The sequence below is a fragment of the Varroa destructor genome, unplaced genomic scaffold (genome assembly GCF_002443255.2).
Source record: "Varroa destructor unplaced genomic scaffold, Vdes_3.0 BEIS01000002.1, whole genome shotgun sequence".
NCBI classification, from domain to species: domain Eukaryota; kingdom Metazoa; phylum Arthropoda; class Arachnida; order Mesostigmata; family Varroidae; genus Varroa; species Varroa destructor.
The window spans coordinates 16,047,333-16,067,891 of NW_019211455.1; the positions used below are offsets into that span (position 1 = coordinate 16,047,333).

At 42.3% G+C, this 20,559-nt stretch overlaps 2 protein-coding genes across 7 annotated transcripts in view; both read left to right on the top strand.

Moving 5' to 3' along the window:
• The window catches only part of GlcT (ceramide glucosyltransferase), a 130,909-nt gene that overhangs the window by 98,641 nt on the left and 11,709 nt on the right, over positions 1-20,559 (top strand). For all 6 annotated transcript variants that reach the window (XR_015321401.1, XM_086980434.1, XM_022794503.2 and 3 more), the window contains 4 exons: positions 16,992-17,094; positions 18,847-19,061; positions 19,295-19,473; positions 19,807-20,083. Coding sequence is in view for 5 of the 6 variants with exons in the window: in XM_086980434.1 (XP_086836560.1) it covers positions 16,992-17,094; positions 18,847-19,061; positions 19,295-19,473; positions 19,807-20,083 (774 nt within the window). In the remaining variant the exon portion in view is untranslated. The remainder of the gene's footprint in view (positions 1-16,991; positions 17,095-18,846; positions 19,062-19,294; positions 19,474-19,806; positions 20,084-20,559) is intronic.
• On the top strand, positions 13,711-15,493 carry ppan (Brix domain-containing protein peter pan). Its single transcript, XM_022794504.2, has one exon. It carries the CDS (start codon positions 13,956-13,958, stop codon positions 15,333-15,335), a length of 1,380 nt encoding a protein of 459 aa, XP_022650239.1. The 5' UTR covers positions 13,711-13,955; the 3' UTR covers positions 15,336-15,493.

Here is a 20,559-nt window from a genome sequence, read left to right on the forward strand (position 1 = left end):
TCGTGGTGCTTCTGCCGATATCGAGCCAACGAGGTCCTATCATGACTATTTCCTAGTATTCAATTATAATGTCTCATCGTCGGCTACAATTAATGGTTCGTTAGCACGCCAACCAGGAGAATGATTTTCATTCAACTCTTTTATAGACTGCAAAACAGGACATCGATCGGTGTGGTCAAGCATAGCTGGTTCGGGCGCTAACGGAAAGTAGGATTAATTAAATATATATAGTTTTTTTTTTTATTATGTCTTCTGTAGTAATGGCCACGATAATCAGGACAAGACTTTCTCGGAACGGAAGCTAGACGGATGCGAACGAACTTACATGTATTCGTGTTACACATACTATAAATATTTAATATCAAATAAATTTACTTTTTGTAAGTTTGGCTTAAATTTAAAGTGCTTTAGTGTGCGATTATTCTTTAACTGAGTGATCTTGAGATGCTTTACAAGCGTTCCCGTTTCTTGAAAACTTACTTTTGCAGGCCTAGTTTATTTTTTGATAGTGGTTTCGAAGTACATACTTACATCCAAGTGATGAGATAGAACGTTCATATTATACCCTTTATCGACTTTAAATTGCCTTTGTTTCGAGCGACCGCAAAGCACATGATGCCGTAACGGTTTATCGACGCTTGTGGTCCTGATACCGTATCAAATAGTGATATAATAATTAATAAAAGCGTCGTGTTCGGCTACATAAGACTACGACGAGTGGCTGTTATAGCCGATTGGCATATATGGTTGAACGAACAGTTTGTCCTTGTATGTCGATCACGACGTCTTCACTGGTCAGCTTCAAACTGATGGCAACGGCGAGACAGCAGATGAAATGATCAGTATGAATGAATTGGTAACTAATAGAGGACCTTTTTGACTAGTAAGAGATTAAATATCTAATCGCAGACCGAGCCTCACGCTGATTATAGTCTAATACCTACCCACAGACGCTAAAACTTCGAAACTCGATAATCTGAGCCATTACCTGGAACTACTTACGTATTTCTTCGAGCTAATTGAGCAGTTTGGTTGACTAGCAGCCGCCAGTGTCAGAGTTCGTGTTTAGCGAGAGAATCTCGAAACAACCTCATACATGGCCCGTAACTTCGAGTACGCAGTAAACGAGCTCGCCTAAGAACAGAGTCACGTATATAAAATAGCTCTTCTCAGGCATCGATCAGAACGTCATAGAAACAGGTATCTGGACAATCTTGAGGAAAAGCCGCACGGTCATTGTACACTAAAAGGTATTGGGTCATCAGAACGTTTCTCCAACCATCTCGGGTCCTCGAGCCCCAATCCATGCCGATAATTCAGCGTTACGAAACGATAGTCATTGAAAGCTTTACGAGAAGTAAAGGCAAAGCAAATCTCCTCAAATGTTCTCGCATCCGATGGTCACCGCTGAGTTTCCTTTTACTGCTTTAATTTTATAGCCGAAACGTGGAAGGTGTAGGGAAGCATGTAGATTAGCTCTTGATGGTGTGACGGAATCAACTGCTGGGTCCTTTTTTCCACTGCTTGCACAACTGGTATTGCTATAGCTAAAATCCGAAGGAGAGTTACGGACCTTTCAGCCGATTGGCAGGCTCACGGTTGTAATCCATGGCGATGGCCTATCTCCTACAGTCTTCGGCTTCCAGTTGGTTTTTTCGCTTGTTTGTTCCGAGTCTTTCTGCGGCGCCTTTCCTGTCTACTAATGCATTTTTGATCGTTTCTTTGACCGTCACATTGAGTACTGTTTTCGTTCAACTGCTTTTTTGGCCAGCGCCTAAAAATAGTCGTGAACAGCCCAATCGACAACCGATACCATCACCTTGGTAGGCTTTGACCATTAAACCTAACAGAAGTACCAGGTCATATGAGAATACAGGTCTTTTGTTTCAAATAGTAATGCTATAAGCTGCGTTTATGAAAAAAAAAAAAGAAAAAATTGCGTTGCGTCAGGCAACAAAATGAGAAACAACCTAAAAATATGTATATAAAGGATGGTTGTTACTTAGGTGTCAAAATACTTCTTCTCTGCTGAGTAGAAGTAGCACTCAGGTGGCAAGTAGAGTGCTTAACGCTAAATAGACAGTATTTTCATTCAAATCACACACCTGATTCATACGGGGTCGATAATCAATTTCCGCTCCTTTTCTATTTCTCTCTCTCGCAATGAAACGTGTAGGTAGATCCGTTGGCCAAAGTAGGTCGGATCTTCCGTAATCACCTCATTTTTATCAGTATTCCACTGAATAGCTTTCCTCTTCTATTTTCGCCTTCTTCCTTATCCACGGGCATATATCACACAAACCATTGCAAAGAAAGCATCCACAGCGTTAGCTGGTTTGAGCAGATTTTCGGGTGTACTCAGTAAAAACTAGCTAAATGGTTACCAAAGCATTTCAGCGACGAATCGGTGATGTTTCACTTGCAAACGAAGCTTATGGCGGCTATCGACAATCATAAACCCAAACGTCCGAAGATCTCGATTCGTCTAGCGCCACTAGCCAGGCTATCGTATTCGAACTACTCTTCCGGCTCAGTTCTGCTGTTGTCGATACTGGTGGCTCCTTTAATTATTGCTTCTTCCCAAAATTGGTTATTGATAGCTCTCACTGCTGCTGCCAGTACGGCAACAGCAGCAGCTCACGCTTCATGGAGCTCCTTGTGAAGCGTGGCATCCAAGTCACATCGCCTGTGACCAGATTGAATTTGGAGACAGGCGTCCATTTTTCTAAATTTTGTGTCTAATTTCTGTCACCGCTGCGCTTCACTAATTGCTTACTGCCCCGAGAGGCAGCGATTAACTAGATGGCTACTTCTGCTTACAGTGCTGCTAGTGGTTCCGATAACGGCAACAGCGGTGGCCCCCTCACTGAGCCCAGGCTTGTCCGTCTTTTCGGACAAACCTAACCTAGACGAAGGAGATGGAATGGAGCTATACAGTTTCTCACTCAGATAAGCTCAGCGTTTGTTGTGGTCGGTTTAATTAGCTCGTGGACGACTTTCCCGAATCCTCCTCCTCGTCGTCGTGTGTTTGACCCGCAACCTCATCTAGACTCGCTCAGAAACATAGATACCGCCACACTCCTAAACAAAGCAGCGTTACGCTTCCAGAAAAGATCAACTTTTTTTTTCTCTGAGGCACGCTTACAGTTGAATTTGCACACACACATATATATATATATATATATATATATATAGACAGGCTCACATGAATGTAATACAAGAATAGCGAAGAGTCTCTTACGACTGCTTTCTCTTCCCCGAAGCTCTACTAAAGAGTGAAGTAAATAGGAGGTGAGCGGATCCAGTTTCTTTAAAGAGCAATAGCTTTCCTTTTTTTTCGGCGACAGGCAGACGCAGTGGGCTGCTACTATTGTAACAGGACCGATTGGTGAAACGCTCTACGTTAGCTAACGCAACATTCGAGCTATCGTACTTCCTGTGTGACGCTTCTTTTTCGTTCGGGCCTTTATTCCGTCGATCGTTTATTAAGCCGGTGTCGTCGCCGTCCTCGTCAACAGGAGTCTGCCATTCCAGTGGAGTCGAATGACGAAGTCCACTAGGCCAACTTGGATAAGTTTCAGGCCATGGCCGAAAGGGCGACGAAGTTCAGGCTGCTCAAAAAATTCGACATTGTTTTTACTTATCCCTATCGACGGATATATATATATATATAGCTTTCCGCTATATTTTCCTCCCTACGTCCTTTACCTTCTGCGTCCACAACGCACTTCGCTACGTGTGCCGCTGCCTAGATTCTGTGGTTCGTTTCCTGTTTTCAATGTGTAGTGAAGGACGAACGCTAGAGCCAAACGCAATTTGCTCTGCGCGAGGACGCTCGATGGTTACCATCTTTGTATATGTGGTACGACGAAGTCATTGTAAAGTAGGGTTACCAATCGACCTCGACCTTTTCCCTTTCCGCCATCGCCGTGGTCTTTGCTTGTAGTATTATACTTCCAGTGGTGGCGCACAAATACATTATTGAGCTGAGTGACGTTGACAAGGCAAAGATCAACCACAACTACGGCAAGAGGTGGTGAGATTTTTTCTTCTTTTTGTCCACGCTACAATCCTATACGAGCTAATCCTCCACCTCCCTCACCCCGGCAGACTTCAGCAGTCCAAAGAAACTCGTCCTCTCTATTTTTAGGCCTTGACAGGACAGGATGAGACCAGCTAAGCCATAGATCGATAAGGATCGACAGGGGCAAATACGACATATAATACAAAAACGATTTATTTCTCGTGTGTCGACTCTTGTCAACTTTCTTTTAATTCAAATGTTGATGGCAGGCCGTCTCGCAGATCGCAAATGACCGCTAGACTAAAAGCGTTTTGCTCGTCTAAAACGCCAGTTCATTAGAAGAAGCGCTTCCAAAAACAGTAAATGCCCATCTTTGAAAACACCATAGATATTAATTACATGACAAATGGTGTAGTTAACGTCGTGACGGTCGACGACTAAGTTCCATTGGCTGCAGCCTGCTCTTGTCTAGTGTACTACACCTAGAGAGTCTCGGTGTCGACTGGAATATGTTTTTTTTTTAGGAAGAACACCTTTAACATTTATTGAGAGGTCTGAGAGAAATGTCAGCGAGTATAGGCGGCCAGTAAGTGCTTTGTTTTTGGTCGCTGATAGTTTTTTTTAGCTTCTACTGTCTTTGGAAATCCATCAATGATGGCGTTATGCGATGCCACGCCAAAACAGGGACGACAACAGAGAATGTGTGCTAACGATGACGATAAAAACCGGACTAAGCAGAAGACTTACGTTAGGAATGTTTGTGGTCTGGTGGGCACCTTTGTTGCAACGAAGGTCGCAAACAAACTGCACAACCTTCCGTAATTTACCAATTATATATATACATATTGTATCGTACATAAAGACAACTCGAAGTCCTCTTGTTCTTTCCACTATTATGCTTCGAGCAAAGGCGGCGATTACGCTTCCATACGCTTCCGCTGTTAGCGCTTTGAAGTCTACAATTATCTGCGCCCTTTTGCCGTAACCCTCGACCCATGTCACCTCTTCATCGAATTTCGCCCCTATCGACTGGAAGATCGGTTGCCAATAGTATTTCGAAGTTCATTGTCGCATCAGTCTCGCATAAGAAGGTAAATGATTACGCAAAATTACGTTTAAAACAGGGCCAGTCTGAGGACCGGTTACAGCTATAGCAGCAGCTGCAAGCAAGAAGCGACTGGGAAAAATAAACCTGGCTGTTTTTTTTTTTTCGTACATGTTCACCCATTTTCTCGATCCTTTTTTCCCTCCAGCTTTTATTGGTGTCCGCTATTTGTCATGACGACAGGCCAGTTAGCCAGCCACTCGGTGGATCCGAATGGACCAAAAGGTTTCCCGAACAGGGAAGTTGGCGGAGAGGTAGGCGTTGAGCCTTATTTTGGTCCTGCAAAGACTTTGTTGATTGATTCAATCAGTAAACATATTCACTTACCACATGATCCCGGTATGATCTATGAGGGCTGATAGGTGAATCCACAGTATTCCACAAACATTCACAAGTGCTCGGCCGACCATGAACTCTCGTTGCACCACAACCAATGCCCTCTCTTGCGTCGTTGTCTGTATCGTCTTCGTGATGCCAATAGTGCATAAATACAGGTTCTGACATATGTGCGTTGTCATTTATTGTAATAGCGGGAACGGTCGACGAAATTGCGTGCAACACATTGGTACTAACCGAATCAAAGCTGGTGGCATATGGTGCGTTGTTCGGCGTGTGTATATTGAGGCTGGAAGTGTTTATACAGCCTGCAATATCTAGAGAACTCGGCATAATCTCGAAACTTTCGTAATTTGTAATGCGTAATTATGACAGTAGAAACACCGTATGGCCAAACATAAGGTAATGAGGTGTCTCTGTTATACATCAAATTGTAAATCAGCTTCAATACAATCTACGGCTGGTTCTATTGATTTGAAGAATATTGGAGAATTGACCACATCAAATACAATAGAGTCAATGCAAAAAAAATAATTCACATAGCGCATTTATTCAACAGCATGGTAAGGCTAATCAATCACAATGAACATATTAGAAAAACATGAGAAAAATGTAGGTTCCCTAAATTAAAGCAAAGTGGCGTTTTATTTGAGCAGAGCGATTTTATTTGAGAGATTATGGTTCCCGCTCACGATGAAGTAGAAGGCTGAGTCGTTCCAAACAGATTGTCCCTTCCATCGGTCGAATCTCGTGGACAAATTTAGTAGGAAAAACGTCTCTGATCAGGATTAAATCTGATGGTCTACTCGACATGGTAATGGCGTCATTGTTTTCCTCTTACAGAGAAAAAATACAGTGTTTAAAGATCCGTAAAATAGGGTTTATGTTAAGTTACCTTGTTTGCTAAAGCGTCATTTAAATTCTTCTATATATTTCTCTATATATTTTCGTATTACTAGCGGCGTCGGAAGGTTTGGTCATGCCATGCCGAGCTGTTAGACCATCGGAGCAAATGTAACCGCACACGAGTACAGATTGGGCCGGTGTAATGATTCTTGCAGAGCTCAGATGTGTTCCAGAGCAGATCAGGTTATTCGATGAAATTTCTGTTACTCCATGAAATTTCTATGTAATTGCTGGAAGTCGACGCCCTTATCTAAAAGGCGCCTGCTACTTACGCTGATAAAAATTTGTTTTCATCAAATTTCCTTCATCAATCCATGTTGATTAAATTCCTCAATAACGACTTGCAAGTCAGATACCTCATGTATGGTAGAATAGGCGAAACGATCGCGTTAGTGGCCGAGAGATTAAAATAAATACAAATTGAGCACCATAATCTGTATTGTTTTTTTCTCGATACGGGCCTAAGCAAGTCTCCTCTCCATTTTCACCATATTTATTTGTTTAATGCCCGCGTCTCTTTAGCGTTTCCGGCGTAAAGTCAAAGCCATGCCAATGGTCTCCACTCAATGATCGTGTTCAGTTTCCTTTTTAAAACAATAGAAATCTTACAGTACAACAAAATACGCAATGTCTACGAAACAAATATAACATCTAACTTCGATTGTGCTTGTCTTTTTCCTCCCAACCATGAAGCACAAGTACCAAGTATATCTACTCGTATGTGATGCGATGCCCCGTCAGTAAGACCGGAACCGATCGGTCTTGCGACTAAAAAATCGATGGCCTCGATTGCTTTTCTGACTACTGGCCCATACTCCGTGTTCTCATTGTTGGTTATTTAGCGCTTAAAAATAGTCACCAGGCGTGCATCCGGTTTTTCTACACACACACACACAAAGTTTCGCCTACTTTTCCTTGAGAGGGCCTTTGCTTTGTCCTGGACCTTAAGGCCCCAATTTAAGATTTGCTGCATGGGTCGCCGCGGCCGGGTAGAGAACGGCCGTCCGGAGCGGCTAGTTAATGCAGAACGCAGAGATGGATAAACAGAAAAGAGCAGTACAAAAACTTGTGAATAGACGTCATTCACCAATACTTGGGAGGGCTTCAATGTCGCGAGTCAGCGAGCAGAGGGTCAGGAAATTGTCGTGTGGCGAGAACCGCTCCATACGCGCTTCCCGACGTAAATGAAAGCTAGGTAGATGTATATTTGGTCAAGGTAATGCGACTGTTAGGAACTGCAACAGCAATGCAGAGTGATCTTAGCACGTCGAGATGTCTTCCTAAGCTCAGGCGAGGAGGCTCGTTTTTGTCTTGTGCTTGCTTTCCAGAACAGTGCCATACGATTGGTAGTGACTAAATAGCATAGACCTGGCGCTCAACAGATCGGCCGAATAGCCGATAGATAGTGCCGTTTACAAACTGATTAACTTGCTGGACTACTCACAGCTTTATGGCACCCTGATTAACATTAATCTTGCGCCTGAAGGCAACAAATAAGGCCACTGTGCAGGTAACACGTTCTTATTCCCGAATTAATTTGATCTATTAGGTGCCGTTATGTGAAACTGCATGACGATGGGCTTACAGTGATTACTACTATATAAGGATGTTCCAATTATTCTATGTTTATACGCGATTTCAACGTTTGAAACTTGAATCACTAACAAATGCGTTGTTGAGGCCTATGCAGAAGCAAATTGACACTGACTTTATGTTGAGATGACGACCATTGTGATGCGCTCTAATATCGGCAGTAATCGTTGCTGTTGTCTGGCTTTACTACATCTATATATGCTGGACAATATTGTTCAGTAAAAAAATGATTTCTAATTACAGTTTTGGTAATTTTTGTGAATGGGGAAAAGTATGATTTCTGAAAATGTCGCTACGCAGATTATTTTACTGCCAGCGTTTACTCGTAGATTTGATAACGATACAAAACATCGAAATGTAATTACTGATGAACGGATTGGATTACGGAGTCCAAGCATCTTAGTCATTTACTACGATTAAAATACTGCCAAACACTATATAGCTACAACACTTTTTTCCCAAGTATGGAAACGGCTATCCAAGTCACTTTTGAGGCACCATCCCCTGAAACAGTGGGAAGAGACATCATTAAGGGAATAATTTTCCTGTTCAATGAAGTTCACGAAGTAATTAAGCATTACGTTGTCTGGGTTGCATAATAATGAACGGGATGCTTAAATGTAACGCACAGACAGCGGCGACTATGCGCCAAATTGTGCTTACTTGTTGGGCCTATATATATATATGGGTGTTCCGTCTATTCGATGTTTATACGCGACTTCAACGCTGAGTTTAATTTGTCTGAAACAACTTGTAATACAACTTATAGATGTGTGATATTTGTTCGTTGCGCTCCTGGTTCAATACATTTTCTAATAAAATAGCTCTCGATTGCGCGCTACATCATAGTTGTTATATGCGTATTGACATATCTGCCACGTAAATATGTCATCCGCAGACGTGCAGATTATCTAATGGATAGATCCTTGTCGATAAGCAAATGTCAATCAATATTCCAGATTCTGTGCTCTCTGTACTTGTGTCGCATAAGAAAAGGAACGACGTTAACACTTGCTCGAACCGTTCTCATGAACAGGCTCCGACTATACATGCGACACTCGTGTGTATCTTTCCTATGCGCGTAGAAGTTGTCACCATGTAGCAGACGAGACTCAACCCATACTTACGTATCTGTCTGCTTTTTGTCCGCTATTGTTGCCTCTGCTACTTTCGTAGAAATTTAGTGCGATGATGTTAAAGGGGAGGTATCATGCGAACTGGCAGACATCGGGATCGCCCTAAATTCATTAGTAGGTTCAAATGATATCTTCACTTGCTTTGGAGTGACGTCCTTCTCGAAGACCACAGGCCTTCTCACTACACACGCTACTGAAAAGTGAAGCGGGCGATCGGATAACCAAAAAAATTAGAACCAAGCTAACGTGTGATAATCAAGTGCTATCTTTGCTGAACAAAATTGGTTCGTAGCATAAGATAGGGCTGGACTGGGTGGTCATTCGAATGGAAGCAGCAACAGCTGACACGGACTAGCAGCTGGGTTAATCCAAAACGATAATGACTTCCACCCGGTGGCTCCCGGGCTCTGGTCGTCCGTTGCCTAACACCGGTCGTGTGGCAATAATACCCCGCTACTGTTATTCATATTTGCCCATGCTATTCGGGGCATTTGCCTAGCTTCGTACGTGTCGAAGGCTGCATCTCAAGCTCCTTATCTCCTTCATCTCCGATCTCCTTAATCATTTAATTGACATGTAGTTTAATTTAAAGAAAAACAGCTTCCGAAAGATACTCACCACGCAGGTTGAATATGCTAGCTATGTACGTTTGAACTAAATTTCTAATTTAATTAAATATTTTTTATTCTTTGGATCAGAGGGCGAAAGAAAAAAAATGTTGATTTAGGGTCGTATTGCCAGGGCACTTCCTCATCGGACAATTACTGTGAATAGGTGAACGCACTTGAAATCCATGAAATCCAAGGTAAGATGGCACCTGCTAAGAGCTGAAGCGCATTCCGGCTTCGCGCTTAGGATGATCGTGTTTACGTTCCTGTTCATGGAAATTGAGAGATCCGTGCCTGTTGAAGCAACCAAGCCTCTGAACATCCAATCCGAGAAGGGAATGAGTGCGTCTGAAACTTGGAATTTGAATCTGAGCTCTCGTCTGAATCTGTACAGAAACAGTACGTTCAAAAAGTCCGCAGGACGCCCCGCCCAAAAAAGCTACACAGCATAAGAGCTGTAGCATCAAAAGGAAAAGATTATTTGAACTTCGAGCCTCTCAACCTAGTATGAGGACAGTGCAGCGAGTGCGCCTGGCGAGTCCAAAGACAACTACCCAAGCACTGAAAAGCCAGTTTTGCTGGAAAGCTGGAAACGCCACCATGAGATCTAGTAAACAAACAGACAGAACTAATGAAGATGAGTAGAAGAGGCACAAAACGAGGCGTGCGTAAGGGATGCACAAGGAGAATAATTTAACAAAACAGCCAGGCCTCTATTGAAGTCGTAACGCAAAAACGTGAAAAAAGGCAAACGAATAAGAGACCAACGGCGCCGGCGACGACGACAAAGACGCCGAATCAAACGCGTAGAACAAGTCACAAACAACGTCATGGGCGGTAGAGGCAGTGGGGGCCCCAGTGACAACAAAAAAACTAGTGCTGAAGCAAAACTAAAAACGGAATAAGAGCCAAAGAAAAAGAAGGAGTTCTCCCTAGCCTCTGAAGTACCTATTTGCGGTGCTGACGCAATTGGAAACAGTTGTCCGCGACAGCGGTGAAAAAATACGAGACTAAATTCGATAACGCCACGAACACACACACACATACACGTGCAAATAGAATACTGCGAATTTGATCAAAACAAGTTCTACGACAAAGCTCAAGACTCCTTCCGGATTAAAATAGAATAGGCGGGCCAGGCGAGCAAAGCGAAGTATCACTTATTTTTTTGCCTCCCGTCTTATTTAGTCTGGCTAGGACAGACCTGATTTAGACTTGCCGGCCTAGCTAAAGTTTCTGTGGGAGTGATAATAAAGACGATTAGTGCAATTAGGACTAGTCTCATCGGTAATGGTGCTATGATCCGAAATACCAGAAGTATTCATTTAAGTAGTATTTGAAATAATAATACTTTTTGGTAATAGCAAAATGGAGAAGATATGAACGATGCGGAAAACGCTGGGCAATGTTAACGGCCGAGGCAGAATGAAGATGCCGACTTAAGGCAACCGCAAACAGGAAAAAAGTCGTAGCAAGGACGAAGGAAAAAATATAACTTTACGATCAAAGTTGAAAGGGAAGTTGAATAAAGTAGGAGTCGAGAGGGGTTGAAAAGAGCACGGGAAGATGAATTCGAAAGACACGAAGAAAATAAAAAGGCAGGAAGCGGCAAAGATGAAGTTAGAAGGTGAACAGCGTTTCAGCGAAAAATATTTCGACTCCTCAAAAGAGCTCAGAATTAGTAAACAACAGATCAATTGGCGAAGATTAGATAACGAAAACGTCGTTCACGCAAACGGGCTGTAGGTTAATTAGTTGCTAAAGTGGGATTCTGTGAAGATCCAGAACTAGAAAGCAACTGATTTTGTCAACGTTCTAATCGATTACAAAAAGTACAGCAAAAAAATCTGCAGCAAGAAAAGAACCAAGCGTCAGGAGTACATACCGTTTACTAAAGCGGGGAAAAAGATTCGACGCGAAAAATCAAAGGAGGGTGGAAAGGCAAGAGCTAATGATACGTAGGGCATGATTAGGGAGAGATCAATGCGTACCTGCTATGGCTTAAATGCGCGACCCCGTACCCAGACATAGACACATACGTATAGTCACATGGACACACGTACCCGACTACGCTGGCATACAGCATAAGCTTATCTCAGGCCGAGACATGGCGACTTCTTTTTGTGTGAGGGGAAAAAGGAAGTCGGTGACGATCCTCTGAGCGGCGCTCACCGCCAAGTCTACTAATTACTCATAGCAGAGTAGGATAACATGGAGGGGGATATGATGCTACTGTTAATGCCGATGGTGCCGTCACGTCTCTCGGCAGCCTCATGAGCTAAAACAGTTTCACTGTTGGAAAGAGTTGATTTGCATCAGTTCTACTGAACCCTGATGTGGAACTCGAAAAGTTAAATCGAATCCGATAGCAACAGGGAATGTATCAGAGCTATGTTTTGAAATGTGAGTAAAGTGGTTCCAGGGAGCTGTAGAAGCTCGGCTATCTTGTACACTTAGGAAAGAGAGAGTTCGGATGGAACCCCTATGGGTAGAATGAGAGACCGAACGATGTTCTGGCTGATTTGATTAGCTATTTCCGAAGTCAGAACTAGCTGAACTAATAGCAATAATTGGCGTTACGACTGTAATAAGAAAAATACTCGCTTATTTTAGCCAGTCCATCTACTGATTAGAATACCAATCGCAGAGTTCATCTAGTTGAGCCATCTCTTCTCAAGGTCTGCCCTTTTTTTAATGCCTGAGCCAGAAATGCTGGAACATGTTTAAAAGTAAATAAAAAAGGAAACTGAAAGCAATAGCGGATCTATTGTCTACTCATGTTTGGATTCGATGGACATAATATTGCCGTATCAGCCATTTACCTTCAGTGCTTTTTCAAGCAGGCACCAACTTACTCGAAAATTACGTTAAAATAGAATGTCAATTGAAACATGTAGACGTATATGAGGAAAAAATGTTTCTTCGACCATAGTTAGATTGTTTACTACAATGTCATGTCTTATACTCAATCTCGTACGGCAATTCGCTTTCACACATATCTTCTATATGCAAAGGAGAATTACTCAAAAGATTCGTTAACGCGTAACGCATCTGAACTTAATACCATCTGAATGTTACAAAAAAACAAAATGATTTAGTTAAATGATGAAGGGGGTAGGCATGAGAATCTTGTGCATTGCAAATGCGATTTTTTAGTATACTAATACGGTCTATTACGGTGCAAATCTTTGTTCTTAATTAAATCAATACAATCATTGTTAAGAACAAAAACTTGAGGACATCCATAATTTATAACACCATACCTATTCTTTTCTGGGCAAAGGTTTCACATTTGCGGTATTCACAATATATTAAAAATTATTTTCTTACATTTTACAGAATTTTTTATTATATATACACTGCTATATCAAAGCCGCGTTTTTTGGTAAGGCAGTAGGTGAAGTCCTGATAAACGCAATATCTTTATAATAAGTTTAAAGGCAATGTATACTTTATCTTGTAAACAATGTACGTACATGTCTATGTCAATCACGCCATTCATAACTTATTTAGTGCGTCTGTACAAATTTTGTTATTATCGTTGCTAGATGCAACGGAATCATATTATGAGTATCGTTTGCAGCAATACACCCATGGCAAAACTGGTATAACAACTGGCAAAGCAGCGTTTATCGACGGGGAGTCATTGAGCTTTCTTTGTGAGCCCATTCTTGCAACCTCCCGGAAACCCTTGCCTACTCCCCACGGCCAGGGCCAAATGCTGTAACATTGCTTAGAAATCGCCACCGCCTGGTAAAGGACAATGCCCTACCTCAACAGCTTTTAGTGAGCAAGCGTATTGTTCAATAGCACGCCAAAAGCCGAGCCGCCATGATGGCAGTGTTTGGCCTAAAAAACGAGGAGGAAAGGCCCTCGCCGTTACAAGTCCCTTTCCATAGACAAGGCCTATGTTACATCAAAGCTGTATGCTCGTAGACCAACAAACTGACGAAGCGATGATCCCGCGATTAACAATCGGCGAGTCATCAGTTTGTTTTCAAAAGTGGTCCGCCGTCTGCTGTTGTGTTTACGGCCCGCATGCCTACGCAATATTGTGATTGGTTTCTACAAGCCACAGCGTGTTCGAGAAGAAGTGTGATACACGATTCTTAGTCTTATTAGGTTTTTTTGAACGCTGACGTTCGTGTGGTGATGTTGGGAATGCTTTCCGAGTCTAGTCTAGTGCTACTCTAGATTTGTCGCACCCTTATATATTTACGAGAAGTGGTAAACAAAAAGATACGAAAATGGTCCAACGTATCGCTAGCCAACGGCCTCGGAGCGGCAGGTATTTCACCGATGAGCAGCTGCACACAAAAGATAGCAATGAGGCAACCCACCTAGTTAGAGCTCCACACACGTTTGTGATCACTCAAGGCAAAACAGACAAAGTAGAACGGGAGTTATGTGCTGACCTGCGAAAAATTATGGAACCGTTCACCGCTGCGAAGCTTCGAACCAAACGCAAAAATACGCTGCGCGATTTTGTCGCTATGGCTGGATTTTTCCATGTCACTCATATGCTGGTGCTGAACAAAACTGTTGGTGGTAAGATGTACCTCCGTGTTACCAACCTGCCACGAGGTCCCACGCTAACTTTTGAGGTTCAGGGATTCACAACGGCGGGGCTCGTACGAAAACAGCTTAAAAAAGTCGTTCAAATGGCCAATCAACACATGACGAGTCCATTGTTGGTGCAGAGCAACTTCAACGGCGAAGGCATGCACTTCAAACTTATGTCAACAATGTTCCAAAATATGTTGCCCAGTATCAATATTAACCGGGTGAACCTGAACAGCCTTAAGCGTTGCTTACTAATACACTATAACGAGGGTCGAGACGTGATCGAATGGCGTCACTATTCAGTTAAGGTTGCTCCCACGGGTATCGTTAAGGCTGCAAAGAAGCTCGTTGAACGAAAAGTACCCAACCTAGGTGACCTAAAAGACATATCCGATTTTGTTGATAATCCTGGTGGATCCGAATCGGAAGCCGAGGAACTGTGCGCCGGAACGAACCGAGTCAAATGTCCTGATGAAGTACGTTCACGAGGAAATATCCCCGGCCAGCAGAGCACTCTCCGGCTCTACGAACTAGGGCCACGTATGACATTGAAGCTTGTGCGAATCGAGGAGGGCTTATGTAGTGGCAGGATGTTGTACGGCGCTAATAACGATGTACCAAATTTACCTCAGTATCAGACAAAGCCGGATGAAATAGCCCCAGTGCCAAAAAAGCGCAAGAGGCCAGAGAAGGAAAAAAAGAAACGCACGCCCCAAGAGAAGCATGCTGCTAAGATGCAACGCAGAGCTGAACGTCGCGCCGCCGAGGCGAAATTAGGCGGGGGTGACGACAACAACATGGGCGACGGACCCCCTGCTAAAAGGACTAAGGTATCCGGATTTGTTACCTCCAAAGAAAGGACGTCTCAAGGATTGCAAAACAAAGGAGCTGTCAAGAAACCCTCTGGCAAAACAAGTGGAAGCGGTGTCAGGGCAACAACCTCGAAGAAGGTTGTTCACTTTAATACTCCAGGCGCATATAAGAAACCTCTCGGCATCGTGAGGGGTTTTGCAAAAAGCAAACAAGCTTGCCGTGGAGGTACTAAAGGAGGTCGAAAGTCTTAAAGGCAGATTGAGTATACTGAAGCCCGTATTGTGTAAAGCTACAAAGCACAATACTAACATTGCCACTATATGTACATTAGTGAAAAGCATATGTGTAGTTATATAATGATATGATTGTTAATCCCGAGTATAAATAAATATGTTAGCGTCTCATTTTATATTTGCGTTTTTGGACTGTAATTGTTACACATTTAAACAGGAATCACTAGGCAAATAACTCCGTAAGTTTTTTTTTATTAATTCATTTTCTTCATAATTCATTTTTTCCATAATAACGGGGTAGTTTTTTCATTAAGATATTATATAATTTGAAAATGAAATTTAGCTTTCTTCGGTAATATACTGGTTTTTTTAGTATGCATCTCAAACGAAATAGAAGCAGGTGCATTTCTTGGACAACGAGAAGCTTGGGCCAATCGATCGTAGGTCACCGTGATCAAATGCGCTGTATGTCATTACTTGTTATTATTATTATTAGTATGCCAGATACTGCCTCTTTGAGTTTATATTGCTTGGTATTAATCGAGCACCAAACTTCTTTTTCTGGCTTGGCCTATGCGAGAATGATATATTTCCTTGGAGTATAGCACCACGGAAAAAAGAAAAATGTCGATGAAGACGCTTCGTTATATGATTTCAGACTACCAGAGGACTTTGTCATGATTCTAATACTAAAGCGGCTATGTAATCGTTAGAGGCGCTGATATTTGTCCTTACAATTGTATTAAACCGGTTCCGGCATTTTGCGGGATGTTTGCAGCGGGCAGAATAGACGAAGTTCTATCATAAACCATGCACTCAGCCCTTCGCTACGAGCCTGAATTGATCCTCGATTATTTTGCACTGCATTTTCTTCTACCTCATTCGATATTCTGACGTTCTATGTTGGTCTACCAAAAAAAACAAAAACTCCGATATGCCAAAACCCAGAGGTTTAGCTGCGGGCGCTATGGATTTGCGCGAGCGTCAAACGTGAAGGGCATATAATGCTCAATCTTCAACCCTTTTTTGTAGGCCGTTATATTGAACCAGCGACCAGACGGAAAGCTGGGCGTGGTGCCGGAATGAACAAGTAAGCCAATGCTTCACAGGCCGTGCATACGGAAATTGATAAATAATAGAAAAAAACTTTCATAAAAATATGAGAATCGGAATTTAATTCGGAAGCTTTCCGTTATCTGTGAACCTCCCGTGGCTCAAAGGTCCCCGATCCTTTCAGGGTACCAATACAGCAACCGGACTTATAGAAAGGTCATGCTGGGCAACAGAGATTAGCAGGAAAGTGAGTTCTGAGAAACGAACGAAATTTACACTGATAAGAACTGCCGATCTGTAGAAGGGGAAAGTAAACACACTGACTGAAGTTTCATTCCAGAAAACCTAGTAATCATCTTAATAATAGTATTCGCTTTGTCATTTTGGCTATCGAATTCGTGATAGTGGTTGCACTGCTGTTGATAGCCAACGTCAAATAGACCGGAATTAAATACGGAACTCATTGTCTGATAGATACAACTAGTTGTTATACATATGTTATATATATATTTAGGCTGTTAATAAATCATCAATAAACATAGCAAAATCAAAGAAAATTTTCCTACGGATATACAGTATAGGTGACGTACTTATATACTGTTGTTCTGTGTGCATTTTTAGTATGAGCTGTTATTCTGCGTGCAGGAAGACGGCTGTCCGAGCATCACGCACGTGCAAAATTTGATGAAAAAGCACCCGAATGTAGCTGCGAAAATATTCATTGGTGAGTATAACGTCCAATTTCTTTGCTCTTTATTGAGCCGTTAACGGACTGTCAAATATGTTTTCTACCCTGTTTGTCGCTGCTGCAAATTTATTTTATAGCCACAAAAAGGTATACTCAGCTAAGATTTATTATCGTTTTTGGTAAATTCCTTATATTTAGAATATCTTGAAAAGTGTTTACGCCGCTCTGAGCATCATTGATGGTCCTAATGGTCCTCCAAAGTTAGTTGCTTAATCGAATCTAATCTCAAAATTCCAGTTAAGCTTTTATGATTAGTCCAAGAAAGTGGCAACTTATTCAACTAGTTTCATAAATGATCCGAGTCATAAATTTAACTCTACCATTAAGTACTGCCTTCACTAACTGACCGCCAGCATAATATGAAGTGCGTTTCCGGCCGCTTTCAAATCAAGACACCACAATAAACGTCATCTAGTTTTTTAGGTAAACGCGTGACTATTGCACTGGAGACGGAGGCAATTCAGTTATCCCGCGGGAGACTTCTCTGATTCGGCGAAGACGTACCTAGTCATATGTACAATATTATATACTAAGTCAAAACATTAGTGGACTTGCTCTCAGTTTTTTTATTTGTTAATTTCTGAATTTGTTAATTGGCCATTGATCGGCCATTGAAGATTTTTTATTTCGTAGATAATATTACGCCGCCTAATCATTAGCAGCTCCGTCCTTCACTGCGCCGAGTGCTGCTGCCCTGTCGAATCGCGTAACCCAGCGGTCTCTCGAAGAGCACGAGAATCTGTGCAGATAATTTGTGCGATGCGGCGTTCGTTTGGCTGCTGTCTGCGCCATCGTAAATAATTCAGCGCATTTATGCTAGCGATCGTGTCGACTTGCGATTGTTGGTACCGTTGATGCCGCTAACTCTACTATCTGTTAAATTATTCGGCAATTTGATACAAATTAATGAGAGAAGTAGTGGAAGAATGAGCTAGTCGGATGTTGTTGGCTGGTTTATTTACGATGCCAGACAGCTGTTACATTATTAATTAAGCCGGATGCACGTTTTTCACATGCGTGTTAGAGAGAAATAGATGAAAGCGCGCTTTTCGCTTGTCCGTTCTATCAGCAACGGGGAGAAGCTGACGACAAAAATCAGGTTGCATCGCTGACAGGAAGCAAAATGAATTCAGGTATAATCTGTCAGTGCCGCTCCGACTCCCGTTTTTTTCTTCTCACGAATAGGCTATAGTCAATTAATTAATGGAAGCGTGGACATCAGTGAAAACTAGTTATGAAAACCTACTAGCTGATGACCCATAAGCCCGTTGAACCGATAATTTCGTTAGTGACCTTTCAAACCTCGATTGACCGTCGCGCCTGGCCTCTTTAAAGTAAGAAGTAGGTGCGAAAAATAAAGGGTGGGTAGCATATACCCATCCCTTCATGGCTGTAGGGATCGGCTAAGCAGATTTGGATAGCCATTATTATTTTTGGGTATTCTGTTGTTGAGGGTTCTAGTAGGTTATAATAAAGAAGAACTATTTTGACTCATACGTTTCATACGTACTCTACATGTCGATCCAATGACTGTAACACGATTGTGATATTACGAGCGGTTATATCCGATGGTAAGTGAAGCCATGAAACTCGCGAAATTCAAACACACACATACAAACACTTGCCATGAACAAAGTAGTCTTTTCTTTTCTCGAATCACAGATGCAGCGCTCAGGCAGAAACAGTAATCATATATGAATATGTTGATTTCATCTGTAATCTTCTTAGGTGGATCAAGTATCGGTCCTAACCCAAAAATCAATAATATGGCGCCGGGCTACGAAGCGGCTAAGTATCCTCTAATAATGGTATCGGATGCGGGCATCCGGATGAAAGAGGATACCCTGCTTGACATGGTGCTCTGCATGGCGCCTGATGTAGGACTGGTCCATCAGATGCCCTTTACCTGTGATCGTGCTGGTTTCGCTGCCATACTTGAAAAGGTTGGTGTTTTCGAAACGGACACTTGTTCGCGATAGCGACAGTAGAGCTTTCGTGCAGTTTTGTTTATAGAAATAAATAAACTTTACAAGTTTGCACATGTGTTTACCCAAACTAACCACATCATATCAACGTTTAATTTAGATAGCTTAATTCAACGCTGCGGCCGCAATGCTCGACTACTAGCTGCGAAGGCATGCGGTAACATATCTATGCTTGTTCGTGTTTTTTGCAGGTCTATTTTGGAACGGCGCATGCGAGAATCTATCTGTGTTCTGACTTGCTAGGCGTCAACTGCGCAACCGGAATGTCGGCTTTAATGCGAAAAGACATCCTGGACAAGGCAGGGGGCATGCAGTCGTTTTCGCAGTACCTTGCTGAAGACTACTTTTTTGCTAAGACGTTTGCTGACCGGTGAGTGTGTTCACGAAAATGCCAACCGGTTGTTCCCATATCCTCCAATATATCCTCTCTAGAAAAGAAACTTGCACGAGACAGTCTGAACTTATCTCATTCAGATAGTGGGCCCTATATAAAGTACTCGAATCTTCTAGTAATAAGTAATAACCTGATGCGACGGATAACCTATGTGAAACAATTTGTGCCAAGCGGAGTAATGTATGAACTATATGTAAATGCGTTTGCTTAGATTATTTACTTTATACTTTTTGTGCATATTTTTTCCCTATATGTTTTTGAGTGAATATGTTCTGAATATCATCGATAATCTTTTATACCCATTTTCAGTGGATGGAAAATCAGCGTTTCATCACAGCCTGCGTGGCAAAACAGTGGTACATGTGATGTGGTTCTATTCCAACAGAGACTAACCCGTTGGTCCAAACTACGGTTTGCCATGTTGCCCCACCTAATAATCCTTGAGCCCCTGTCGGAGTGTATGCTGCTCGGTATGTGCGTAGCGTGGTCCACATCGATGCTTTTTGGCTGGGACGTATTCGCTGTTTACCTGATACACTCACTCATCTGGTTCCTTCTTGACTGGATGCTACTTTGCATAGTGCAGGTAACAAGGAACACAAAAAACAAGGAGATCCTAAAAGCCAACTAGTTTTGTTTATCGGACAGACGGACGTTGAAAATCATGTCGTAAATTTGCGAGTAGTGAAAAAAATCGAAATATAAGAGTAATAAGAAATTTCAGTACCAACAGTGATGTTCTGGCGAGGAAGAATTAGGTGCGCTGATTATCTTTCAGAACGATCTTGGTTAATGAATCATGTGGAATAACTGCTTAATTCGAACCACTCGCTCATTGCCGGGGTAGACAGTGTTCAACAAGAGTGTTTTGGGAACAAAGTTATTACGTAATCACAAAGATTGGCATAACAAGTTTTGTCGGCTGGTTACCTTGCCTTCAATGACTTTCAACTTGTCGGTGGATATTGTTACAGAAATAGCCAGTCGAACATGATAACAGCGAATGCAGCTCTTGTTTTGTACTGTTTCAAATGCGCTGCGAAGCAACTGTCTAAGAAAGAC